The sequence below is a fragment of the Amphibalanus amphitrite genome, unplaced genomic scaffold, assembly GCF_019059575.1.
Source record: "Amphibalanus amphitrite isolate SeventyFive unplaced genomic scaffold, NRLGWU_Aamphi_draft 000369F_arrow, whole genome shotgun sequence".
Lineage (NCBI taxonomy): Eukaryota > Metazoa > Arthropoda > Thecostraca > Balanomorpha > Balanidae > Amphibalanus > Amphibalanus amphitrite.
In genome coordinates, this window is record NW_024881863.1 from 174087 (window position 1) to 199405 (window position 25319).

The following is a 25319-nucleotide window of genomic DNA, read 5'->3' on the forward strand; positions in this document are numbered from 1 at the left end:
GTTCCCCGTTGGGGCTATCCAACACCGTTTACCGCTTGTCGCTATGTTGCGTGGTTCTCGAGATCTGAGGGGGGGGGGCCAAAATGGCCCCCCCCCCCATCAGACCGCGTTGCTCGGCAGACCCCATCTTAGGGCTATCGAATGCGCTTTTCCGCGGCGCTGTAGCTCTATTGGTTCCCGAGTTATGCGTTGGCTTCTTGGAAATTTTCGACATTCGACCTGGAAATCGGCGAAATTTTGCCTTCAATGACCTCTGGTGACCTGACCTTTGACCTGACCAAAAAATTGACCGAAGTGATTTCGTCATTATTTTTGACGCTCTTTCGAACGCCGCCTTCCGCGTATCGCTACGTGGCCCAGGAGCCGAGTTACAAGGGGGGGGTGTTCAAACACCCCCCCCCCCCCCCAGCAGGGCGTGGAAATCCAGGACCCCCAGCAGGGCGCGGGTTAATAGGTTAGCCCAGGCCAAATGACTTGCTGGCGTGCCTCGGGGCATACGGACGGGTCACCAGAGAGGGGAGCGACCCCGGGGACGGGAAATGACGTCATAGAGCCACGTGTCACTCGTACCAGTCGGGGAAACTATGGTAAAATCTGCTATTTTTAGCAGTCTGCTATTTTTAGCAGAAATCTGCTAAAAATGGGTACGCATGTGACGTCATCGTACCCAAATATAGCAGATTTGGGTACGGCCCCCCACAAAAGCAGATCTGCACCCTAATTGAAGCAAATGCGCATCAAATGCCTGGCAGATTCATGATTAGAATAGTGCTGAGAATGTCCTCTGATATTCTTGTTCAGATCCGACTATTTTCAAATAATGAATTTGAAAATAGTCGGATCTGAACAAAAATATCAGAGGACATTCTCAGCACTATTCTCATCATGAATCTGCCAGGCATTTGATGCGCATTTGCTTCAATTAGGGTGCAGATATGCTTTTGTATGGGGCAGTACCCAAATCTGCTATATTTGGGTACGATGACGTCACATGCGTACCCATTTTTAGCAGATTTCTGCTAAAAATAGCAGACTGCTAAAAATAGCAGATTTTACCATAGTTTCCCCGACTGGTACCGGCTTAGGGTAAATGTGAATGATATATGGATATATTAGCTAATGACCAAGCCATATGGTGTGATAGTAAATACAGAAAGATACATGCCCGATAGGTAGACGTGAAAACTGAAGTTGGATAAAAGTGAATAAAGGCATCTAGTTAACCTATGCAGATAAGCTTAAGCAGACTCATGCTAATCAATCCTTTTCGACAAGTCATGTCACCTACCAAATGTCAGGGCAAATACATACGACGGAGATCGGCGGCCTACCATCCACCTGTCAGCACCCCCCCCGCCCCCCCCCGGTCCGCCCTCCCCCGGTGACTCACTATTTGGCTGAGTCGTTGAGCTGGTACTCATTGGAGCGGCCGAAGCACTCCTGCACTCCTGTGTCCATCCAGAGACGACGCATGGCCGCCAGCAGTTCGTCGCTGAACGGCTCTGTGTCCTCCATTCGGGAGATGACGTCCATCACCATCTTGGCATCCGGCTGTCGAAACGACAAGGTTGACATCATATGACGTCAGAATGACGTCATGGGGTTGAATGAAGCTACATAGTGAGGTTATAACACAGAGGGCAATGGGTAAAGTGACGTCGTACAGTGTGAAGCATATTTACGTCTGGACAACGAGTTGCGTTGGAGAGGCCGGAAATAGTGGCGATTTCAGGACCGCAAGAATGGACCGTCATTGGAATGATTCTTTTTTAAACCGTGCACTGTTTTCGGCCGGAATTTAATAGTTACTACAAAATATTTTGTAATTACGTTTCCACCAAGAATGAATGCCATCAGGGCTAAATTTTTAATACTATTGCATTTTGTCAAGAAGCATATAGTGCTGTTATATTGCAGTTTTAGCGCGTTTGTTACAAAATATGAAGCGAATAAGCGTCAGTGTAATTTTCATCAACAGTGCCAGAAGTTAACTTGAGGGAAAGCTATGCTAATTGCTCTTGTCCATCCACTAAAATTTATTAAATATTTTGCTTAGTGTATTCCAAAAGGAGAGGGAACTATTTCATTTGTGCCTTCATGTCAGAATTGAAGGTGGATCATTAAATTTTCAACGCAGTTTACAAACAAGCATTTGGTCTTTCTCGTTTATAAGCATTGGCTAAGAAAAGGTTGATCAATCCTGAAGTTCAGTCATCGTACCTCAACTTGGCAGCAAGATCCCCCAAGGACAGAGGATATATTGTATACATGTCCTGTAAATCAAAACAAACAAGCATTTGGTCTTTCTCGTATATGAGCAGTGGCTAAGAAAAGGTTGATCAATCCTGAAGTTCAGTCATCATACCTCAACTTGGCAGCAAGATCCCCCAAGGACAGAGGATATATTGTAAACCTGTCCCGTTAATCAAAACATTTTTGTGCCTTCAAAGGCTTAAGTTATCTGTGGTGTGTTCGGAGTTAGGCTATATGGCTGTTTTTGTTGTATGTTTATGTGGAGATTGAATATAACTGTGACCCTGTGCTTGTTTGTATACTTACGGTCAAACAGGGAACAGCACATTCACATAACATACTCACCTAGCACCTAACTCATAGCTGTACCCTGCAGGATCTGTACTTGTTCATGTCTCGAACATTAACAAAGCACTAAAGTAGCTTAGTAATCATTTCCCACATTTTCTGAGCATCTAACATGACATACAGCAGTGCAGAGCAGCTTCAGAGAAGAAACACTTTAAATGCACAGACTCACACCAGCCACCCAATGAGGCATGAGCCAGTTCCTCAGTGGACTGTTTCCCTGGACACAGCTTGGCAATGTGAGCTAACTTTTGGCAAGTTGAAGGTTAGCAGGTAAGATTGAGTTAGGGTGAGTACCTACCTATTACTGGGTGCTACTGCCATGCAGGTCTTGGGTAGGCTGCAAATATGTGTGATGATTGAGGTTAGGTCAGCTGTCAGGTTAGTCAGGTTCAGGTATGCTCATTGCTCAGGTCACATTTTTATGGACATTTGGCAAATTAAACAACTAACAATCTGATCTAAGCTAACCCGACTAAACATACACAACTACTGACTATAGGAACTGAGCACCTACCTACTTGTGCCTACATCTCATACCATGTCGAAGTAGCGTTCCTTGGTGGAAGATTAACCTCAGTACTTTTTATCCCAGCCCTGTGAAGAAAACTAATACTTCTAAGCTCTGAGTCACTGCTGGCCATCCACAGGAAGAAACGCTGAGACTGAGAGCTTTGCCATTGTATATTGGACCAATAATGACTATCACGAATGACTATGAACACATAATATGATCACATCATTGCATGGATTGTCACAAATTGACAATTTTACTACAATCCTTTTTTCAAGAAATACAGTGATGATGATTAACATCAAAATCAACATAAAGTGGATTTAGTGATCCAAGCTTTCTCCTCCAGTAGCAATGGAATGATCGCATGTTTCATTTGCCAGACACTGAGTACCTGATGCACATTACAATCTGCATATCATCTAAGCATAGTAAAACTGCCCAAGTCCATTCATTCTAGATTTTAACTTGATAGTTAGCACTAATTTATTTTGCTGTTGTAAGTTATCATTCAATATTCATACCAATACATCAATATGCGCTCATCAGTCAACATTTTCTGGCATAATCCTGCTCAGCATGCTCTTCAGTATTGCTCCAAGTCCAAGGTCTGCAATATTATAGCTTGTTTTTGGACAATAAGCTCTTTTAATTTTACTTTTTCTTGCTGATATATGAGCCCGATCAACTTGCGTTTATCAACCAAAATTTCATAACTTGTTCAACTTGATATTGATAGGTCAAGGTATTGCTCAGTAGTCAGGACCTCTGTCAGCCTCCTGGATACTTCAGATTGTTTTCAGTCAACATGCTCCTTAAATATGATATAAGTCAATCTTAAGGGATTCAAAACATCCAACAAAACGACGTACAAGAGCAAGAAAACCACCAGATAAACTAAAAAATGGCCTTGGAACAGAGCCAAGTGGTACTATATATGGCCTTGCAAGTGGTGCTCCATTTGTTTGTTTACAATGATTGTAGTGCTGATGTATTTTTAGGACTCTGAACGTCGGCTTATAAAAAAATGAAACGTTTTTACAAAAGTTGTAAGGCAAGTAATATTTATCTGAAAGAACTAAAATATTCAAAAGCCAAACACTATGAAACACATGAATCGGAACGAAAAAGTAACCCAAAAATCCAGCCTAATAACCGGCTCCTAAAACTGCAACACAATCAGCACTTTTCCCCGCAACTCGTTGTCCAGACGTAAATATGCCAGTGTGAAATGTTAAACGGCGAGGTGACAAAGGTCGCCGGGTTATGACGTCAACACGTCTGTCCCAGCCGGCGCCAATGAGGCGATTAGTGACGTCACTCGACGTCCATCAATTTGGTCGTTAATCACATAGGAGAGACGGTCGAGGCAGTTGCGCCAAATCTGCCACCATCCGGGTCATGTCGCGTCTCTTGTACCTAGTCTCATGTCTCATCTCTCATGTCTCCCTGACTGTCTCGATCATCGATCGTTAAACTATCGACACTGGTGTCTCTGCCGGCAATTTTAGCACACGACCCTGACAAACACAATGTGTGTACAGCCAGATAGGGGTGTTGGCGTGCCATGCAAAGTGATTGTATGACCCCCGTAGAGTGTTTAAGGTTGTGGATGTTATGGCTAGACAGTCACGTAACATTGACGTGATAGTCTCGTGGGGATGTGGGGAAATCCAGCATCCAAATACGGTATGATTGTGAGGGTAAGAATATTCAATATAAGGCATATTCTGGGCGAGCTTGAATGGCAAAGCATCATAGTGATGTAAGATTACTGAAATGATCTCGTACGCTTTCGGGATTGTTGTTTTGTGATTGTTTAAGATGATCAGGTTTTTATTCATCACATGACCTTGACCTTCGCAAACTCTACTCCGGCGGCTAATACGTGTTTATGCGACCTTTGTCCAGTAACACATTTGGACGTTAACCGGCACCACCAGGCAGGTGGACCGGGACGCGCCCAGTAGAGTCGGAGCCATCAGCGGCCAGCCACTCGGTCAAGAAGGGGCGGTACGGCGTCCCCTGGCGTCCGGCCAGAACACCGGCCACTGGCCCCACTCGCTCTCAGGCAGGGACATTTCGCCACCGCCCACCGCCCACCAAACGCTACCCACCGCCCATCGACCACCGACCACCGTTCGCTGCTGCCAGTCGCTGCTTTCCCACCGCCAACCACCTGCCATCCTCCATCCATTGACCGTCGTCCACCTACCACCCCTGTCTGCTGTCCACTGAAATGTCCACCAACCAGCGCCCATAATTTACTGCCCTCCATCCACCGCCCACTGACAACCGTCTACCGTCCATGACCCGTCGCATCTACCGTCCGCCGTCTACCTTCTACCACCGCCGCCTACACCGCTACGATCCACCGTTTACCGTCCGCCGTCAACTGTCAACCGTCAACCGTCCACCAGCCACTTACCCTATCCATTGCCCGTCCACCGTCCACCGTCCATCACCCACCATCCGCGCCCCATACATTCCACCACCCGCCGCATCCCCAGCCCTCCCACTAGTTTCCGTCCTGCCATGGCTGATGACGCCTGACGCCACCCATCTGTTTGTTATCATGGGGCGCCAGTGAACGCAGGGGCGGTGGAACGGAAGGCAGATTGGAGGGATGGTGAGCGGTGGGGCGGTGAGACGGTGGGGCAGTGGGACAGAGGGTTGATGGGACGGTGGGGCAGTGGAACGGAAGGCTGATGGGACGGCGCGCGTGGGGTGATGTGGCGGTGGGTTGTTGGGAAGGTTGACGCCATGCCGACTTTCGCCCGTTTTCATGTTTTTGCTCACATATTTGATGCACACAAGCATGAAAAAGTTATTGTCCTAATCCGGTCCCTATCAAAGTCTTTGCCAGGAATAATGATGCAAAATAAATTCAAGAACTAGTTTAGCCTATTTACGCAATGCTGAACATTGCAGCTACTCTCCTTTTGAAACTAATGAGGCTGAAAGATAAAAAGATCAATATTATCAGAAAACCATACCGGAAAATAAGCAACGAAATAAAAGTGTAATGACTTTCAGCGCGCACCATCGTTCTCACATTTCCACCTGCATTTGGCGCGTCACCGCACTAACGCAGCGCGTATACCGCCTCCCTCAGACCACAATGTGACAAAAATTGCCCTCACTATGCGCCTTCCCGCAGCGCTGGTGGGCGTTTAGTCAGAAACATCGACCGACTTGGTTCAGTGGTTCATCAGTCATCCTCACACTACGCTCCAATTATGGCGGTGCTAGACTGAGTGAAATTGAACGGGCTCGCGGCGCCAACCACGATCCCGGACCTCACCGAGGCCATTTTGATGAGATGACGTCATTGTGGAGATGATAAGGTTACATATCATGTTCGCTATCGTATGCTGGTGTCTGATACTTTTTATTCTAATGGTCAAGGAACACCGATATAGCAGACATATTGGACACATTACGACGAGTAGTAATCGAGAACATCATGGCAACAGCAAAAACCAAGACGAGTCGTAGGTATAGGCTAAGTGCATTTTTAGCAGCTCCACAATGTTATCACCAAAAACAAATAAAATATACTTGAAACGTTCATACATAATGCATTCGCATTATGTATGAATGTTGAGAAATTTATTAATATTATGTAAGAGCACATCTATACACTAATCTATTTATGCATGCATTTGCCGTTATGGTAAACACATGAATGTGTGTATTTCATCAAGTGCTTGGTGTAGGTACCTAATGCATAATCTCATTAGCAGTCTCGCCACTGTCACCGCCGTCTCGTCTGGTTAGCATCTCGTTACATCATCCTGGCGCTCTGTCAGTGTAACAGCTGCTCTCTCTGCGGTGTGCGGCCGGCCGGCGGGCCAACTTTGGGAGGAGAGGGGGCGGCGAGGGCTCGGTGACGGTCGCGGCTCGTTACCCGTGAAACCGGCCCGTCGGCGCCGACAGGGCGGGAGCGGGGGCGGGGGCGGGGGCGGGGGCGGGAGGGCTGCCATCCGGCGGTCGGGGGGGGGGGGCAGGTCCGGGAGGGAGGATGGTACCGTCTCCGCCCTCTCTCCCGACGACCCCCGACGTCTCCCGGTGGCTGGACTGATTGTTATTCGGCCAGCAGACCGCTCCGCCCGACCACAGAGCACCGGATGGCCGCTAAACGACCGACGAGCGTCTGCCGAGCACCCTGCCAACAACGGCCCTCTCCGCCCGGCCGCGGGCCACTTTTTCAGCCGCCCGGGCCGCTGCGTCAGCCACACCGGCCATGTTTTCACTGTGGTAAATAGCTCTCCGTTTGACCCCTCCCCGCTCGATACGCCCCAGGACGGTGACCTCCAGTGCCCTGAGGGCGTGGTCAGTACCATCACAGGCCGTGCGACCGCCACCGACCGCCGTCGGCCGTCGACAGGCCCCCGTCACGCCACTCCGGCGGTCGATGTGTACCGTCTATTGTATTCAGCAACGAGCGGCCCACGCCACTGAGCAGCGTACGAATGTGACCGCCGGGTATGTCCATCTGTTGCTCGGAGTGGCGTCAAAAATGACGCACGCTGTCTTCGATCGGGTCGGACGGCGGCGGCCGGTACGGTCGATGGACTAGCCTGTACGGACTAGCCAACTGACGGGCTACGGGCGCCGTACATTGACGGACTACGGACGCCGTACACTGACGGACGGGCGTTATCGGAAAACGGGCAACGAGCCGGCTTAGTTCCACTAAAAGCTGGTGTGGAGTCATATCGATCTCCCGGTGTTGTACTAGCTCAAACTGGTTTTAGTTTATAAATATAACGCGTCACCACATAGCTTCACTTTGTTCATATTTACTTTATTTATGTCCAAGGTTTTTTTTTTCGTTTCCACTGGCACGCCATCATCCCACGCCACATTTATAAGATCTCATCAACTTTTTGTCATCATTCTGCATACGCCTCCGCAAGACACACTGCAGCACTCTCCCATCGCCTTTCTCTTGACCAACAGTCCGCACTACCGCCGTGTATCTGGCCGCTCCTCTCTCCACGACCCTCCTCCCGTCCCCCATCATTTGCCGTAGTCGGTAAATGGCGCGCGGCCGGCGGGTGGCCGAGGAGAGATGCGGCGGCGGCCGGGCCGGTCGATACCCTGATCGTCTGTCCTCACGCCATTGCTGAATCACGGCCGATGGACAAATGGATCGACATCACGATCGGTGGTGGCGAGCGGAGGCCAGCGGGGTTCCGACTGGTCTTATCTCGGGCGAGGATGTCCCATGGACACTCGGTTCTCACTGACGATGGCTGTCATACGCTCTCCCGTCTGTGAGCTCGAGAGTCCCTTACAGAAAGTTTCTAGTTCTGAACGCTCACGCCCCCAGAGTGAGGTCGCTAGCTCTGGTTCCTCCGCCCTGTCCTCCCGCTGGATTGGGACGTGTCTAAGTGGGGAATGGTGGGTGACTTATGTAACACTCTTATATCCGAAAGAACTCTTTTATATCCGCATCGAGTATCACATCGATTCATCGCACTCAGAATTGGATATGTACTCCCAAAGTGTCCCAGAGTTCCACAACGCTAAACAAACCTTCGATATTTCATTAGGGTTTCAATTTGATATCTATCGTTTCAAAACTAGACTTCTCCGCTTTTGATTTGTTGAAACTTCTCCGAATTAAAAATAACCGAATGACCGTCCGCGTGGTTCCAGTCAGAAGATTTCTTTTTCATTTCCTTCGGTATCTTAACATTCCCTGTTCTTTCGCTTTTCCCTCACAAGGATAGCTCAACTGTCTCACCAATAGGTTAGGTGTTTCTATAGGTCTATAGGTTCTATAGTTTTCCGCCCTTGTTTACATTCCCTCTCTCCCTGTCTTTCTCTCTCCCTCCCTCCCTCTCTCTCTCTCTCTCTCTCTCTCTCTCTCTCTCTCTCTCTCTCTCTCTCTCTCTGTCTCTCTCTGTCTCCCTCTCTCTATCTCTCTCTGTCTCTCTCTGTCTCTCTCTCTCTGTCTGTCTTCCTCTCTCTCTCTCTCCCTCCCTCCCTCCCTCTCTTTCTCTCTCTCTCTCTCTCTCTCTCTCTCTCTCTCTCTCTCTCTCTCTCTCTCTCTCTCTCTCTCTCTCTTTCTCTCTCCTCTTCCTCCTAAGAGCAAAAAACGTCACACCACCGACGCAGCGGCGTGGCGTCGGGGCCGACTGTGGCTAGGTCAATAACAAGCTGACGACTCTGCGAACTTTGACCAGCTCGCCACAGCACGGTTCACACGAGCTGACCAAACGGGGGAGTCGCGATTACGCAAAAAGAACAAAACCCTCTGCGAAGGAATTCACCTGAGCCATATACCTAACAGCAGAAATCCTAGTGTAATGGAGGCATTCATTGGCCCACTGTTACATAAGAACGAAAACCAATCACTGGAGCGGAGGATCAAACATCGAACCAAGACAAACACCGATGCCGAACAAGGATCGAGCGTCGGCGCGTTCCAGCGCTGTAGATTTAGGCCTAAGAGTGCTGAACAAGATCGTTGAAGCCCATTCGAAGCCGTTCCTAACTAGATGGGTGAAGATAGCATCTTTCAATGAGGAAGCGATTGATAAGATGCGTGGTTTTTCTTTTTAAGTCGCAGCCCGCAGGAATATCTCTGAAAATGTACACACTCGTCATCAGGTGCATTTCCACACCTTCACACACAAATATTTAACAAATTTAGCCTATGTTTGGACTAGAGTGGAGGACACTTATAAGCAGTTGAAACGGAGTTGCTTCAGCTGTGTTGACATTGGCCAACGCTGAGAGTTATCGAGAGGATTCCTCCACTTTGACGGTTGTCATTTCAGCTTCTGTGGCAACAACCGCACAGGGAGGTCTCCACAGGCTCGCGCAAGGCGGACGTAACGCTGCTCGGCGCTGTTACTAAAATTGCCAATACACATTCAAAGCAGATAAGCAGATCCTTATTTCAGTGTTTTATCGAATCAATGGGCGGAGGAGTCCAGAAATATCAAATTTCAAAAGATCAATCACTTCAAATCATAATTAATCGCCGAGCATCCACAAACCATTTAGTTTTGAGCCCATTCGAAGACCCGGACCGAAGTACAAAGGTTACGTCCATTTGAAGGTCTATAAACGGTCACCTCAAGAGGAAAATGCTGAGTTCCATGGAAAATCCCCAGCAGGCGCGACCGACAAGCGGTCCAATAAAGTCTCCCGACATGACAAATCTGGAAATCCATATAAGACTCCCGGATGGCCACCCGGCGTCCGGCTACGGGCCGAGACACAGAGCTCGTTCAGAGCCCATCCCGGCCTCGAATGGAGCACTTGATCTCATCCAATGTCCGAGAGCCAGATTCGGGCAAGCCTCCTTCAGCTTCTTCAGCATAGGCTTTCGACAATCACCGAGAGTTAGTTACTATGCAAAGGGTTCGAGAGAATGTTCCTCAGAAATCGGGCAATGGCTTACCCAGTCACAAGCTGTCACGTCGACCGCGCGGTTAGCTATTGCAGGCACGGCCGAGGTCAATTCGGAAGTTAGATATGGATCAATCTCAGGAGAATTCCGTCGGAATCCTTTACAGATGAGGTAACTAAATTGAAAGCTACTGCTGAAATCACACCTAGATGTTGCGCCACCTTTCCAATCGCAGATGAAGTCATCGCACAAGCGCTCTATTACTCTCGGCCACACTTGAACATATGCATGTTGAAATAAATAGAAAACACGAAATTAAATACAATGTTATAGCAGCTGCCTTCATTTGATAGCTTCGATGATTTATCAACACAAATCACACAATCAGCACAACATAGGGTCGCTGATTGAACAACCCAAAAGTCATTTATTTCTGCTAGCGCGGCGTCTCGAGCGGCACATTTTCTGTGGCGCAGAGCTCGGCCGCAATAAGCCCTATTTCCTGTCACCCGCACGTCACCAGTTCCGGTCGCCCACGCGCCATCACCGGCGCCAATCGGGGGTCCTGCCGACGTCAGCAGAGCCGAGGTGACGGCTGCCGGCGCCGCAGCCATTACACCAATAATGCAGAGATAACTGGGTGTCCCGGCCCGGCGGGGACTCCAACAATACCACCGGAGAGCGTTCCCCGAGTGCTGACCTGGCAGAGTCCACGGCAGAGGCTTAAGGCTTGGCATGGGTCACTGACGAGAGCGGTGGTGGGTCGCGGCGAACAGACTCCTTGAGGTGAGTGGTGGTTTCGGTTCAAACATGCCAAATTAGGCATCTGATTTTACAAATTTATCAAAAACAAATTGATAAGAAAGGTAATGCGCCATCTTGCACAGTGCTGCGTTGCAAGGGACGATTTCTCTGCCACTGAGTTATTCGATCACTGTCATATCATTTCAAGCCGTCGCCTATAATAAGCAATTGATGTCATAAATTTATCCATAATTGACAACTTGTTACTGAAGACAAGCACAGTCATTGCATTTTAGAAATAGCCAGCCAGAGGTGAAATCTGGGCTTAAATTCAGAGAGGGTATAATGAGGCGATCTGTCTCAGATAACCAGGCCTGGGCGGCCTTTGCTCAGAAGGGTCGGGGTAAATCTCTGCAGCAGCGCCGGGAGGCACAGGCAGAGGTGAGTGGAGAAATTGGAGTATCACTGTACTGGTATAAACTACATCTCCATAGGCCCGTAAGGTGTTTAGGAGATAGTGAAGATGGAGCGGGCCAAAACCATTTACGGCCATACTACGGCTGCATAAAAGGGCTTGTCGCTATGGTGTTTTCAATTATCATGCAGATTGCAACAGCATGCGACGCGCATGGTTTCATTTACCAACCAACGCAACCAATATCGAAATCACACGCTCAGACCAATGTCGCATCACAAATTTTCTGCAAATGCTTGAGCCGCAGCAAGGTATATGAACCATGTACCTTGAAGCATGTATGTTACAGGCAATGTGTGGAATCAGGCATTCTATAGAATAGAATGCCTGACCGACCAGGCATTCTATAGAATCCCTATGTATTCTATAGAATGCCTGACCCACCAGGGATTCTATAGAATCCCTAGGCATTCTAAAGAATGCCTGATTTTCAGGCATTCTATAGAATGCCTAGGAAATACACGAATCTTTCCAACATATAAGTGTATGTTGTATAAGATTATGAGCACAGACCGACATGTAACATTATTATTTTCTGCCAGGCTACCTTGCGTTCAGCTATCTATGTTCATTCAGTCAAATGTTCATTCAGTCAAATTTTCCGGTCAGGTATTCAATCTGACCTTATTAGGTCAAATTGTATCAGGATTTCATTCTGAGAGTACAGAGTATTTATCTTAACGCTAGCAAGACGATGGTGGTAATGTCAATATCGGAAACGCCTTTGGTAAAAAAAAATACACAGAAAAAAAATGACAAATCGTCCATTTTTGGAGGTGTTTGCCTTCTAAGGAATTGATTTAAGGTCAAACTGAAGAAAACGGCTACGAGCCAAAAATGGACAAAAATTGGGCTGACCTAAAAAATGGATTAGCTATTTGTTTTAGAAATGGCACCCTTTCGAACATAGCCAAAGAAGAACTGAAGTAAAATTTCATAATTTTGAGTCTTTGACGACCTTTCGAATACCGCATGGCCCAGAAGTCAAGCTGGAAGGGGAGATCGAACAACACCTAATCCGGCTCTTGTTACGGCCGGGCCACCGCCCAGACGTGGAATAATGAACCATTTATTCAGGTTATTCCCTGACATTACGGTGTAGGTTGAGCTGTCCATGTATGTATATTGAGAGTCGTTACACGAAGTGCTTATGACGACATAAAATGTGACCTTTGGTGTATTTTTCACCTTCATTTCTAACATCAGAACAAAACCATCGTCATTCGCAATCACTTTCGATTCAAGCCTACGGTCCACCCTCCCAGCCAACACTCTTCTAATGCAGCTTCGTATCTGTAGCAGCATAATCCTCCGAGGGTAACCGTTTAAGCGACTGGTTGGCCTGTGACTCTCCCGCGTGCCTTGCGCCGTGGCTCTCCCGTGCCAACGGAATTGGATCAGCTGCTGCTTGCGGCGCACCATTTGGTGGTCGGCATAGCCCAATACCTCCCTCGCTTCCTCTCAGCTCATTGCCCTGAAATGGTGTGAGGTGACGACCGGCCTAGGCCAACAATGAAAATTAGGTAAACAAATAGCATTACTGCCACTGACCCCTAATTTTCGAAGTGTGTTTCGGAGAATCAAAATACTTAGGCATTCTATAGAATGCCTGGGAGCTTAAGCCAGGCATTCTATAGAATGCCTAAGCAGTCAGGGATTCTATAGAATACCTAGGGATTCTATAGAATGCCTGGTCGGTCAGGCATTCTATAGAATGCCTAGGCATTCTATAGAATGCCTGATTCCACACATTGCCTGTAATATATATATTGCAATTACAAAAGCAGTTTTTGTGAGGCCGTTGTAAGCATCATTTGGGAAAAAATGGAAAAGAAGTTTCGGTGGGATAATAATTATGCAAGGTAAAATAACTGTGATGGTGCCAGAGAGCTCGAGCCTCGATATCAGCTCCTAGCAATTACGCGTAACGATCAGCAAAAAATAAACGTAACGATATAGTAAGCAGGAGCACTACGCAGTTACCATCGTCTACCTAGTTTTTCTTCGAACTTGATGAATTATCCACGGTTGTCGGTTACAACATCCGATTACAACATTCGCAAACTGACTCCAATGATCTGAAGGACCACACAGATCCATTCAGCCGTAGATCATACGCTTCAATCAGTCTCAGAGACTAGCAAGTTCATCTACAGCTGTTGTGAAGACGAACGAAAACATGAACTGCATAAATGCCACCAAACTCAGATAGGCGGCGATTACGGACGCGTCATCATCACCTCTTCCAAGCATTACTCTCCCAGGCGCGGCATTTTCTGACCTCCACTCTACACCATCTCGCCTCGCCGCCGCTGTCGGGAGCCGCTGACCCACAGCCGGTGGCGGCGCGGCGGTGGCGGCGCGGCGGCGGCAGTGGCGGCGCACCGATCGACCGGCGCGGCGGTCGCGGCGCGCGCCATGTTGCCTCCCGATCGATGGTGGCTGGATGGCCGGCCGGAGCCGTCGGTCGGTCGGCGCCGACGCCGACACACCGATCAATGTGCAGGGAGGAAGCGATGCCGCCGCGCCGCGCCTCGCCTGGCCGCCAGTGATGGCGATGGCGATGACGGCTAGGTAGCTGATGAAGCCGTAAATAAACCTCACGCCGGCAGAGACCGGTGTCAATAGCACCGCCTCGCGACACCGCCTCGCGACAGAGGTGTTTTCAGCTATGCGAGGCAGCTGGTACGGGTCGATCTGACCGACCTGGTCGGCCATTACCGGCTCAGTCTGCCGGCTGGGCTGGTTAGAAAGGCTGCGTGGGTCGAGGTGATGGTATTACTGCAGCCCTGGCGGCGGTGACAGCGGGTGTCGATGTCGGTACCGGCGGCGGTGGACGATGGGCGCAGTGTCGACGGCCTCGACCCTGCGGTCTCGCTAATGTGATGAAGGAGAGAGGGGCGGTCAGCGGCGGCAGAGAGCGGTGCAGAGGAGAGAGGGAGGTGCGGTGGGCAGCGAGGAGAATGGCAGTGAGAGAGCGGCGCATATACGCCCGGACGTGAGTGAATGGGCCGGCGATGTGTGTGCTGAGCGATCGTAGGCACCGAGATTCATAAACAAAGGGGAAGCGCGCCCGCCATTGTTGTATTGGAGTAGTTCTCGTCCTGTCTCCCAAAGGCGAACGGAGTAACAAGGATGTCAGATGAAGGGCTGTGAATGGATGGAGATGCATCCGCCTCAAAATGAAATGCATGTGGAATGGTCGCTGACTCGTTGCGCTGGTTGTAGATAGCTGCTCGAAAACTCTGCAGACTTCAGTTCTTGGGCAAAAAAAAAGACTTATAATAACACCATCGGAATAATCTTATTTTAGAGACTTAACAAAACATGACTTAGGTTCCGTTATCAGTACCATTTCCATGAGACCATGTGCCCCCGGCCCCGCAAATATCCCTGACAAAGAGAACCATGAATCCATTACCAGAAGCCCACGTTCGTCCTCTAGACAGCTCATACCAACGGCACCTCACCCGAGTTGGAAACGCATTGTTGAAGTCGACACACTGAGTGATTTCTCACTTGACCAAGCAGCATAATCCACTACCAATCTTCCAACAATCCGACTCATCGCTTGTTCGCTCTTCTTCTCCAACTGCGAACTGACTGAAAGCGCTATTGCGCCGATCATGATACGTTATGAAACAGCGAGCGGGCACGTTCCACGAACGGACCCAGCGCCACAGCGGACGATCCGCAGCAGAGCAGTGCCGATCAATGCCGCACAAACACCGCACGTGACAAAGACTGTTGTCTCGGCGTCAACTTCCTGGAAGGGATACAGCAATACAAACAGTAGCCCGCACGCAACAGCCCCTCGTTTACGGTTACCGGGTATTGCGGAGCCCAAACGCAAACGGTTGTCGTTGGATGCTTGGTTGACTTTGTGGCCTGACGTGAAACGACGGGTGTGATACATATCGCCGCTGTTGGGTGTTACCCCAATCTATAAGCCGACCGCGTGAATATGTGGGATATCCACACTTACAAGAAACTTTCCGGTCAAACGCGGACTTCTGGTGATTATTTTAAGAGCCGTTGGCCGGTGCGTGGTCGCACGGTCGCTCGGTCGATGGTTTTGGCTATTTCTGCGGCGACTGACGGTCCGCCGCCGGAGGCAATTACCATAGTTTTACGCCACATCACGCCTGATTTATTCGAGAGCGGTCGTCGGAGCAGTGCAGTTGACTTTTCAAACGGACACGACATTTGGTTAACAAGAGTCGGATGTGACAGTTTCGGACAGGATCGTGACAGCCGTCCCGTCCCGGACGGACGGGCGGGCTGTTCCCCAGCGAACGGGACTCTTGGAAAAACGGCCCAGCAGCGGGAGCCACCGCGTCCGGACGCCCTGCCACTGCGAGCCGGGCCCAAACAGGCCGCAAATCTGGGCCCAAACAGGGCCCAGATTTGCGGCGTTAGAGCAGCACGTGCCGCCGCAATGGCGGTCTATTTCCGTCCGGTCCGGGCGCTAAGAACGGCGCTCAGCTGATAGCCGCACAGGAATAGCGCCTCATTTGAGCGGCGACTAAGTGGTGCATTAAATGAGCGCCTTCGTTCCGCTCCATGGCGCGCTCGGGTGCTGGCAGGCCGCCTCGGCGCCGTCACCGCATTGCCGAGCCATCAGATCAGCGCAACGTTTACGACAATCAGCTCCAGCACCAAGATTAAAGCATTAAATCATCGTTAGATCAAGGCACCAGCGCGGCGGCGGTCTTGGAAACTGTTACTGGGGCCAAGAGGGCAAAGACTGGAGCGCCTCTACACGAAGCTCTGGGCTGGAGCATTGATCAAGTCGGTAGCAAAGGATAATGAATGTAATATAGTGGCAGCAATGAGGCAAGTTTAGCTAGGTTCTCGCTAATTTCATGAAACGGCCAGACAGAAGGGTATCACTTTACATATATGCAACGAATAATCATACCCCTTTTGTGAAGCTTACTACGTTATGATGACTTACGCCGTATATCATGTAACATGCTGGTCTCTATTCGATCAATTCGTTTTAGAAATGCTGGTAACATGTGCGCAAGAAGACGTTACATACCGCCATGATTGCCTTAGTTTCAGAGTGATTTCAAATCTTTATATAAGCTCGCACTGCTCTGTTGTAATAACGCCATCCCCATATTCTCACACCAGATTGGATTACGTCACAGGTTAATTGCGCCATTGGTGAAATATTCCCCTAGCTAGTACCTACTACACACACATATGCTTTATATTTCGTCTCGATATGTAATTAACGCCATGTGCATGCAAACAAATAACGACATATCACAGTGGTTTCAATGAGGACTGGGTACCGTTTAGGGCTGGTGAATAAAACCGGGATAACGCTACTCGACAAACGCATTCGATAGCTGTCCGTGCCTGTCCATCTGCCTGTCTGTCTGTCTGTCTGTCTGTCTGTAGGCATATCTGCGTTTGTTCGTCTGTCAGCCACACCTCTGGACTCACCTCTCGCTCGTTGTTGGCGAACTGAATGCCGAGGTTGGGCATCGCCCGCAGGATGGCCACCAGAGACTGGATCGTGTTACTGTATACCACCGGTCGATATTGCTTAAAATCCTCCGCCGTAAAGCCGCTCTCGTGGATAATTCTGGAAACGGGGCACACCATAGATTGGTCATTAACAAATGAAGATCACTTGTTCACTTATTTTCAAAATGCAAGTATAGTATGGTATTGATTGTGTGGTCGGTGTTTCTATTAAGGCTTTTCAAGGACCTGAATGCTGACAACTTCCACCATCTTGACGAGCTTGATGATCCTCTGGACCGTCCATCATCTAATCATTAATAAGTGTTAGTTATTGAGAACAAGAAGAGAACTATGTTTTCAGCTTTCTCGTTAGGTTGCTTTCTTTTCAGCCGTCATATGTTCAGACAGCTATATCCATGCATGGTTTCCGTTGTTTTGGTTTAGGCTTGTCGGTTATGTGAAGCAATTAATCTATCTCGGAGTATTGACGGCAGCCAATGTCCAGTACCTGTGTATTACGGCACTGCCTGCCTAGCCCAGCTGCTCTCTCGACCGCATAGTGACAGTTCCCCTACCCATAGTATCAGCTACCCATCCCCCAGTGACCAGCCCGGGACACTCTGGGTCCAGCCTGAGCTGCCGTGCTACCGCTCGATAAGCCGACCATTAATATCCAGGTAGACCCAGACTAAATCCGGACCATCCCAATCAGTATCCGCAGCCCGGACTGCTCCGACCGAGAGGCGGGGTCAGTGTGGGTCAACCGACTGACCCCGGCGCTGTTTGCCACGCCCTCCGTGACCCCTGTGCCCCGCGGCGGCCAGGGCGGCGGTCGATCGCGCCCTCGTTGTGCCTGCTGATTGGTGGCTGGCCTGCTGACACTATCACCACCACCAGCCGGCCGACAGGCGAGGTCAGCCACTGTTATGCCAGTGACCGAGGCCGCGGAGGTGGCAACATTGAGGGAGGACGTTGGTAATGAGCCTCGACGCCCCGGCTGGTTAGAGTTTAGGGTATCAGCGCGGTTAGCGTTCAGAGTATCAGTATAGCGTTGGAGTTTAGCGTTGGTTTGGAGTATCAGTACAGGCGCTGTGATTTTCTGCGCCCCTCCCGAGGCAGTCTGAAGTCTCAGTATTGGTGGCTGTCGCAAAGGGACTGGGTGAACTTTGATGTTTCCGAGAGTTGAGCCACTGTTGGCAGGCCAGCAATACAGGGAGCTGCATGGCTCAAGGCGACCTTTGTTGATTGCTTTGAAGGTCGCTTACAAGGAGACGCTTTACAGATCCTCTCTGTTGAGAGAACTGTGATCATTATGCATCAATGTTTACTGTGTAGCTGATTGATATTCATCATTTTATTGTCCTTATTGAGTTACGTAGCAGTAGCATCTTCCATTATTATTAATAATTTAGTATTTTCATGTTAGCTTTTCAAAGTAAACACCCTGTTTGGGAACGAAGGCTTTGTGTACATTTCCGGACGAACTTTGCTCATTATAATAATGCAAATTGACCAATTTAGTCATTAAAAAGGGAGAAGAACTAGACGTCTTCATTATTCATAAACGTAACGAGAACATCGCAAATGATGTGCAAACTCAGCGTGTACTAATACATAAGAATCGTTAGAAATACATCCAAGGACAATCGCACAGCCTTACACGGCATTCCGGACAACTACCTTCAAGTCCGCTCATCGACTCCCTCAATATGTCCGGCCATTGTTCGCCAAGAACGCAATAGGGCCGCCGGCCGACTCCGGCGATGTCGGATAACTCGGCGGGCCATTATCGTGCCGCCAATATATATAGCCGGTCGGCTGCGGCCATCAGACGGCGCGTTTTTCTGGCGCGACGGCGGCCATTCAGACGCGTCGGTCGGGCGGAACACCACACCCGGAGCCGGGGAGATAGTCGCCGACAAAGCGGCGCTGTCACCGCCGCCATTGGTCGCCCGCCGCGGCCGGAGCCGTGCGACGCGGAGAGTCGTTACGGTGCCTGCGGAGGTAGGCTGTACCGCGGAGCACGGCTGCTCGGCGGCACAGCCTATCCGCGGTGATGCAGGCGGCGCTGGGCGAGCTGTGTGGTGGTCGAAGTTCGGACGTGTGTTCAACCGGGTTCCGAGATAAATTTTATGTTGTGGAGTGCGGAAGTGGAAAAAGGAGGCGGTCAAGGAAGATAAGATGGGAAGAAAAAAGGCAAAAAGGTGTTAAGAGTTTCATTAAATCAGAATTGCTTAAACTAAAGGGCACACTTTAATATTGAAGGATGGATGCATCACCTAGCCATTTTCCTACTTAGCTTATAAGTCGGTCCGTATTTTCCTATAAGAAGCGAATATCTATGCTTCAAATTGAGCGCAAGGGTAAAAGCAATTCGATATTGGGAATCACTTTCAAGACTGAGTGAAGACAGCAATGCTGATTTTGAACCACTAGAAAAAAAAACGTTTGACCTCATCTTTCATTAAACATTGACTGATATTGTAAAAGAAAGAAATAAGCATATAAGCACTAAGCAGGTAAATAGAAAGTAGTCGTAGCAGCACTGACCCAAGCTCAGCTACGATAAACGGTAATAAAATGCAAAATGGCGTTTTGACGATTTAAGGAAAAGGTTCGTTGATTCAGAATTCAGATACACAATTGCTGGTGCCAGCATTGTGGATGTTACAAAAATTATAGGCATAGGAAAGTACGGCATTTTATAAATTCTATCGGGTTCTAGGTAGGTAAATACGGCAATTTAAGCATAATCGTATTGCTCATATCTTTGTCAAAGATGGCGAGTAATTAGTAGTTGGTTACACATTTACACATCATGCTATTCGCACGTGATGACATAACCATAGAAATACATCAACTTCAATAAACTTAGCTCTTCTACACGATTCATATGCTACACAACTGCGCCAAAGGAGCGTTTGTTTACTTACTTCATTTGTTTTACGATTGTACTTTTCCCTGATTCTCCTGCGCCTGAAAGAAAGGAAGAGCAGAGTCAAAATCGGGTAATGCTTCATCAGTGTTTTGAGCATCAGAGTGACATTCAAACGCTTAGCTGAACCCTTAATTCACAATTAACTGAATGAAATATTCACTGACTTAACTCAAACAGATGAATCAAGAAACAACTAAATCTTGGAGAATACTAACAACCTCTAACAACATTAATGCGTGGTGAAATGGCATCGAATAAAAAAAAAACGGTCATCAATTTGGCCAGATCACACACACTATTTTTATCCGACCATAACAAAGACAAGGCACTAAGCCAACCAAACATCGTCGATACGCATTCCTAATGAGAGACCTTTCGTCGTGTAACGCCTATATACATAAAGTAATAGAACCCAAGTATCTATTGTTCGGTTGCATGCCGTTTTTCATTGCGTATGAGTTATCGAGCGAAGTACGCCGTGACACACACAGTCATTCTCACAAGTGTCCATACAAACGTAATTATATCAGTCGACTTTCACTGAAGAGACAGATTAGGCCCATTGCCAGTCACAGACAATTGCAACCGAAAACATTGGCGCGTTGTATCTCGGTTTATCGTCTGTATTCAAAACCAATTGTAAATGTGTTTTAGTGGAACAAAAAAAAAACAATAACAACATTTGGTCCCATTTCGTGTAAAAGAAACTCACAAGCTACATATCCACATTATTTTGTGGAGAAAGAAGCTTTAGCTCAGCCTCCGGCTGCGTGCCGATCTGTTCTTTAGCCCAGCGACCCACACACTGGCCGAGAGCTATTTTCAACACCAGGCGGCCTATTTCAGACCAGTTTACGGCCTGGCCGACACAAGGCGACGCTCCAGCGGCCACTCGCAAAGCTTTAGCGCGATGGAGACGTACAGGGACCCGCAGTTGCTTCTGTACACACTAGTATTTCAGCGTATTCTTTGCCTGAGACTCCGTTGGAGGCGAATTGGGAAATCATTGCGTGCTTATTAAAACCACCATCTGAAGGGCTTTAAACTGATGTGCTGCTCTTCTAATTCAGTGAACTTTTTATGGCTATATCAGCAAAACATTGTTTTCAGCGCTTTTTCCTGCCCCATTCCTTCTGAAACCTGGAACCGCTTATTCCATTTACTCCTGCCATCTGACGATGGTCGTGCTGACTACTAGTTCCGGCGCTAGTTACTGCTCCAGTTTTGCACCCGGCACAAACTCAGGCGGCACCGGGCCGTGGCTCTGAGGGTCGGACCGAGCCGACTGCCTGGGGCGCGGTTAGATCGGACGCCCTGCTGGGGAAGGGGACGGGAGTGAGGGGGAGGGGAGGAGGTGGTCACGTGGTCCGTCCAAGCTCGCAGACGACCTGCCCTGCGCCCAGCCATGTTCTGTGATCCAAAATGGCACGAGAGCTGTGGAATGCCTGGAGGAGACGCTTCGAAAGCGAACTTCAGCAGCACTAATTTACCATATTCTGTGGAGATAAATGAATATTATCTTAATGCAGAAAAATTGTATGCCCAAGCTGTATAAGCTGTATCTTTTTAAAAGTTGTAAATAGGATTATTTTTAGGGACTTATAGGTTTCGTATACACAGTGAATTGTGTTACATTAATCCGTTTCGCTGTTATGGTTACTAACTGAAGAGTTATCCCTTTTTCTCACAGGGAATGACAATACAATAACAATACGAATAAAACCAGACGTTTCGCACAAAAAAGTGCCTCCGTCAGTGGCAAGAAAAAAGTAATGAGGCATACATGTTTTCTTTCGATAAAATCGATGAAGTAGTTATCTTTATTTTTTAAGATATATTTTCAGCAGTTTTTTAAGCACATTATGGAAGCTTATAAACATTTGTGTATTTTATCGGCAACCCGGCTGTCCAGACCGAGATGGTGCCGCATTTAGTTCTCATCGATGTTAAACCATATACACTTATTTTTCTCCACTGACGAAGGCACGTTGTTGTCCGAAACGTTTGGTTTTATTCGCATTGTTTTTATATTGTCAATTTCCGTGAGAAAAACATACTCATATGGACTGGTTTCAGTTCATGTAGAAATTTTGCACCTTCATCAACACAGATAAAATGAATATTAGCCCTCACCACACATATAAGTAGAGGTAAGTAGACCACGACCCCCCACTGGCAAAGCAAAGGATTGCGACGATTCTTTGGTGCCCTGGGGTTAATCAATTTTACAACTTCCCGGAAAATCAAAAAGCCCTTATCATTTTTGCATCTTGTCTGAGAATTTTACATCCCTGAACCAAATTATCACCTGTGATTATTTTTCTCAAGATCATGTCAGGCCAGAATAGCAATTGAAAGTCAGCGCACATCTTCTGTGTGTGTTTCCATAGTCGTTACGTGATTAGCAACGTGATAACATGTGAAATATACTAGCTAATATTTGTCTTATTGATTGTTGTGGGTGCCAAGGTCACGTGAAACTCAGGTCAAGGTCATTTACTTGAAATGATCTCGGTTAACTTCCTTAAATTTACATCTTTTTACTGTGGTTTTTAGGAAGTGTTGGTTTGAAATTTAGCACCCATTTCAGCATTTGAAAACTAGGCATACTTAGGTATCAGTTATAGTGCCTTTGCAATATGTTGCAAGGCTGTAAGTGTTGGTTAACATTCTATGGATAGCCGGCAGAACGCCTAATGGGTGATCTGGCGTGACCCGTCCTACCCCAAATGCTTTGATACATCATCTTTGATCAAAGCAAGTGGAAATTCGGAGTCAGAAGCATGCCAAGTCCCAGCAAACTCCACTTGTAGAAATTCTAGCAGGACCCAATTTTCCGTGCTTTTGGGTTATTAACCTGATCTGGGAGGTTAACCAGTGACCTAGGATCTCAGCATTGATCAGGACATAAAAATAATTGGCTTTCTCTCGTCAGCGATGACCAGGACCCTCAAATCTTCGGATTTCTCTCGTTACGAGCAGCTCACTCTTTTTTTATTTTTCAGCGAAGCTCTGGCTCTTTTTATCAAGGGCCGAATGACTGAGGGCTTCTACGCCCCTCCGCTAGATGTAAGACGCTGAAAAGAAATGCCTAAATGGGTGAGGGTTAAATATCGATTGGTTTCTAAGTGCCGAAGCCCGAAGCACTTTAATTTACTTCGATAGCAGTTTTTAAGACCAACGAGCTCGAATACTATAACTTCTTGAGCAATGTAAGCACCACATAAAATGAATCGTGAGAGAAGAGGCTCAAGATTAAGGAGCTATGAGACACTTAATAAAAAAACGGCATAGATTAGAAACTGCACCTAACTCGCACTGGTTTTTAAACCTTTTCGTTGCAGACTGGTAGATTAAATTTTAGGATTGATTTCAGCTGATGCTCAAATGACGTAGAGCTATTCATTCGTTCATTCATGCGACCATCCATTCATAAAAGAGGCCAGTGATAAAATTGTTCATTTTAGATAAGTGTGAAATACAAACTCAATAGAAGTTTAATGATACGGCAAATTTGACAGCTTTTATAATGAATAGACAAATAACTTTAACAAATCAAGGTTGAGAGCCCCAAATAGGGGAGAGTGAGGTAAGATGAGCCAAGGGGCAAGTTTAGCCACCCCATGTTTCTCAGCTCCTATGGCGCTTGACTTGAGCTTCCATGTCCCGTTCGCTTACGATGCTGCAGTCTTTCACGTGAGACGGCAACGTTCTCAAGCTCAGCACCCGTAACATGTGGTATCGCCCCTGATAACTAAGACATGTTTTGCCTTTAAAATGAGATGGTTGTTGTCTGCGGTGCATGGTTATTTTCCTTAGCGGGTGTCATTAATCGAAAATGGCCACGGGCGGGGCAAGATGAGCCATTTTCACCTGGGGGAAAATGAGCCGGATAAGCCATTGTTGTCTCCGCTGTCGAAAACCAAACTGAGCTGTGCTTGTTTCTGCTGAATAAAAATGGTAGGAAATTGTTTTTTTCTTTGTTGATTACACAAGTTCCAAATGATTTGCAGATTATCTGAAGGATAAAATGATTTCTTCCGTGATAGAAAACTTGAGTTATTGGAATGCTTAAAACAGTCACTTTTTGATGGAGGAAAAAACTTTGCCATAAGTATGCATGCCATGGAGTAAATAAAAGAGCTCACTCTTCGCCGCGCCCGGGAAAAGAAGAGGTTCGCCTTTTCTACCCATGCTCAACTTTCCCCTGTTGTTTGGGGGACTGGGGAGGGTGGTTACTGGCTCATAAACTGTCCCCTTCCCAAAGAAAAGAAAACGAAACCGATCATCCGCGAAAAGAACTATTGAGCTCGAACCAAGGTGAAGAATCGATTTATAGGTATGCAAGATGACTAACGATGCCACTTTTTGACTTCTTGTGTCAAATAAATTCAAACATCTGGATAGCACGTCAACATTCTATTTGACATTTTGCTTGACATTTTGCAACAAACGTATACTATTTGGCGCGACTAGCTTCATAAATGTTCTGAAACTAAAACCGTTTCTTCGCAATTAACTTGGACCACGTCATCCCAGCTTATGCACGACAAAAATAAAATAATGCTTCAGGATCACTGGCCTGAATTCCAATGCTTAACCCTCGCCCGCACATGCCATTTTCCCATCCTAGAACGCACATGGGGGGGGGGGGGGTGGTTGCCACCCCCCGCGCCATTTCGTTCCTGTTGGAGATAGAGCTTAGCAGTAAAGACCAAAAAGATTCTTTGGGAAGAGACGAATCCAATGATACCCAGTTTTACCTTCTCAGGTCAGTCATTGACCTTCCAGGTCAGGTCAAACTAAAAAATGTTGCTGTTATGGGTCACCGTTGGATATCAAGTGTGCTGCTTATCAAATACCGATGACGATGCTGTTTTCTGGTGCCAAGCCAGCTAGAACCTCTTTGTCACACTACCCGACCAGAATTTTGCTGCTGAGGTCATTTCAGGTCAAGTTAGGTCAAGGTCAATTATATGTGTTTGTATGTCTGTGTGTGTCTGTGTGTATACTGATGTGTGCACCGATTGTTTTTGGGTCCATATTACATGAAATCATGATCTGAGAAGCTTTTACCAAAAATGCAGTCAAAAAACTTCAAAAAAAGTAAATTCAGCTCGCCTAAAACGCAATTATCTTAGGTGACCTAGGTTGACCTTGACCCTGACCTTGACCCCTGTACATCGTCGAACAA

General features: G+C 47.6%; 1 protein-coding gene across 1 annotated transcript in view; it reads right to left on the minus strand.

Annotated features, from left to right (window-relative positions):
- LOC122389715 (guanine nucleotide-binding protein G(o) subunit alpha) overlaps positions 1 to 25319 on the minus strand; it is a 49983-nt gene that overhangs the window by 11450 nt on the left and 13214 nt on the right. Inside the window, exons 2-4 of the mRNA XM_043382013.1 lie at positions 20121 to 20163; positions 17164 to 17305; positions 1391 to 1551 (exon numbers count right to left, since the gene is read on the minus strand). Coding sequence (XP_043237948.1) covers positions 1391 to 1551; positions 17164 to 17305; positions 20121 to 20163 — 346 coding nt within the window. The remainder of the gene's footprint in view (positions 1 to 1390; positions 1552 to 17163; positions 17306 to 20120; positions 20164 to 25319) is intronic.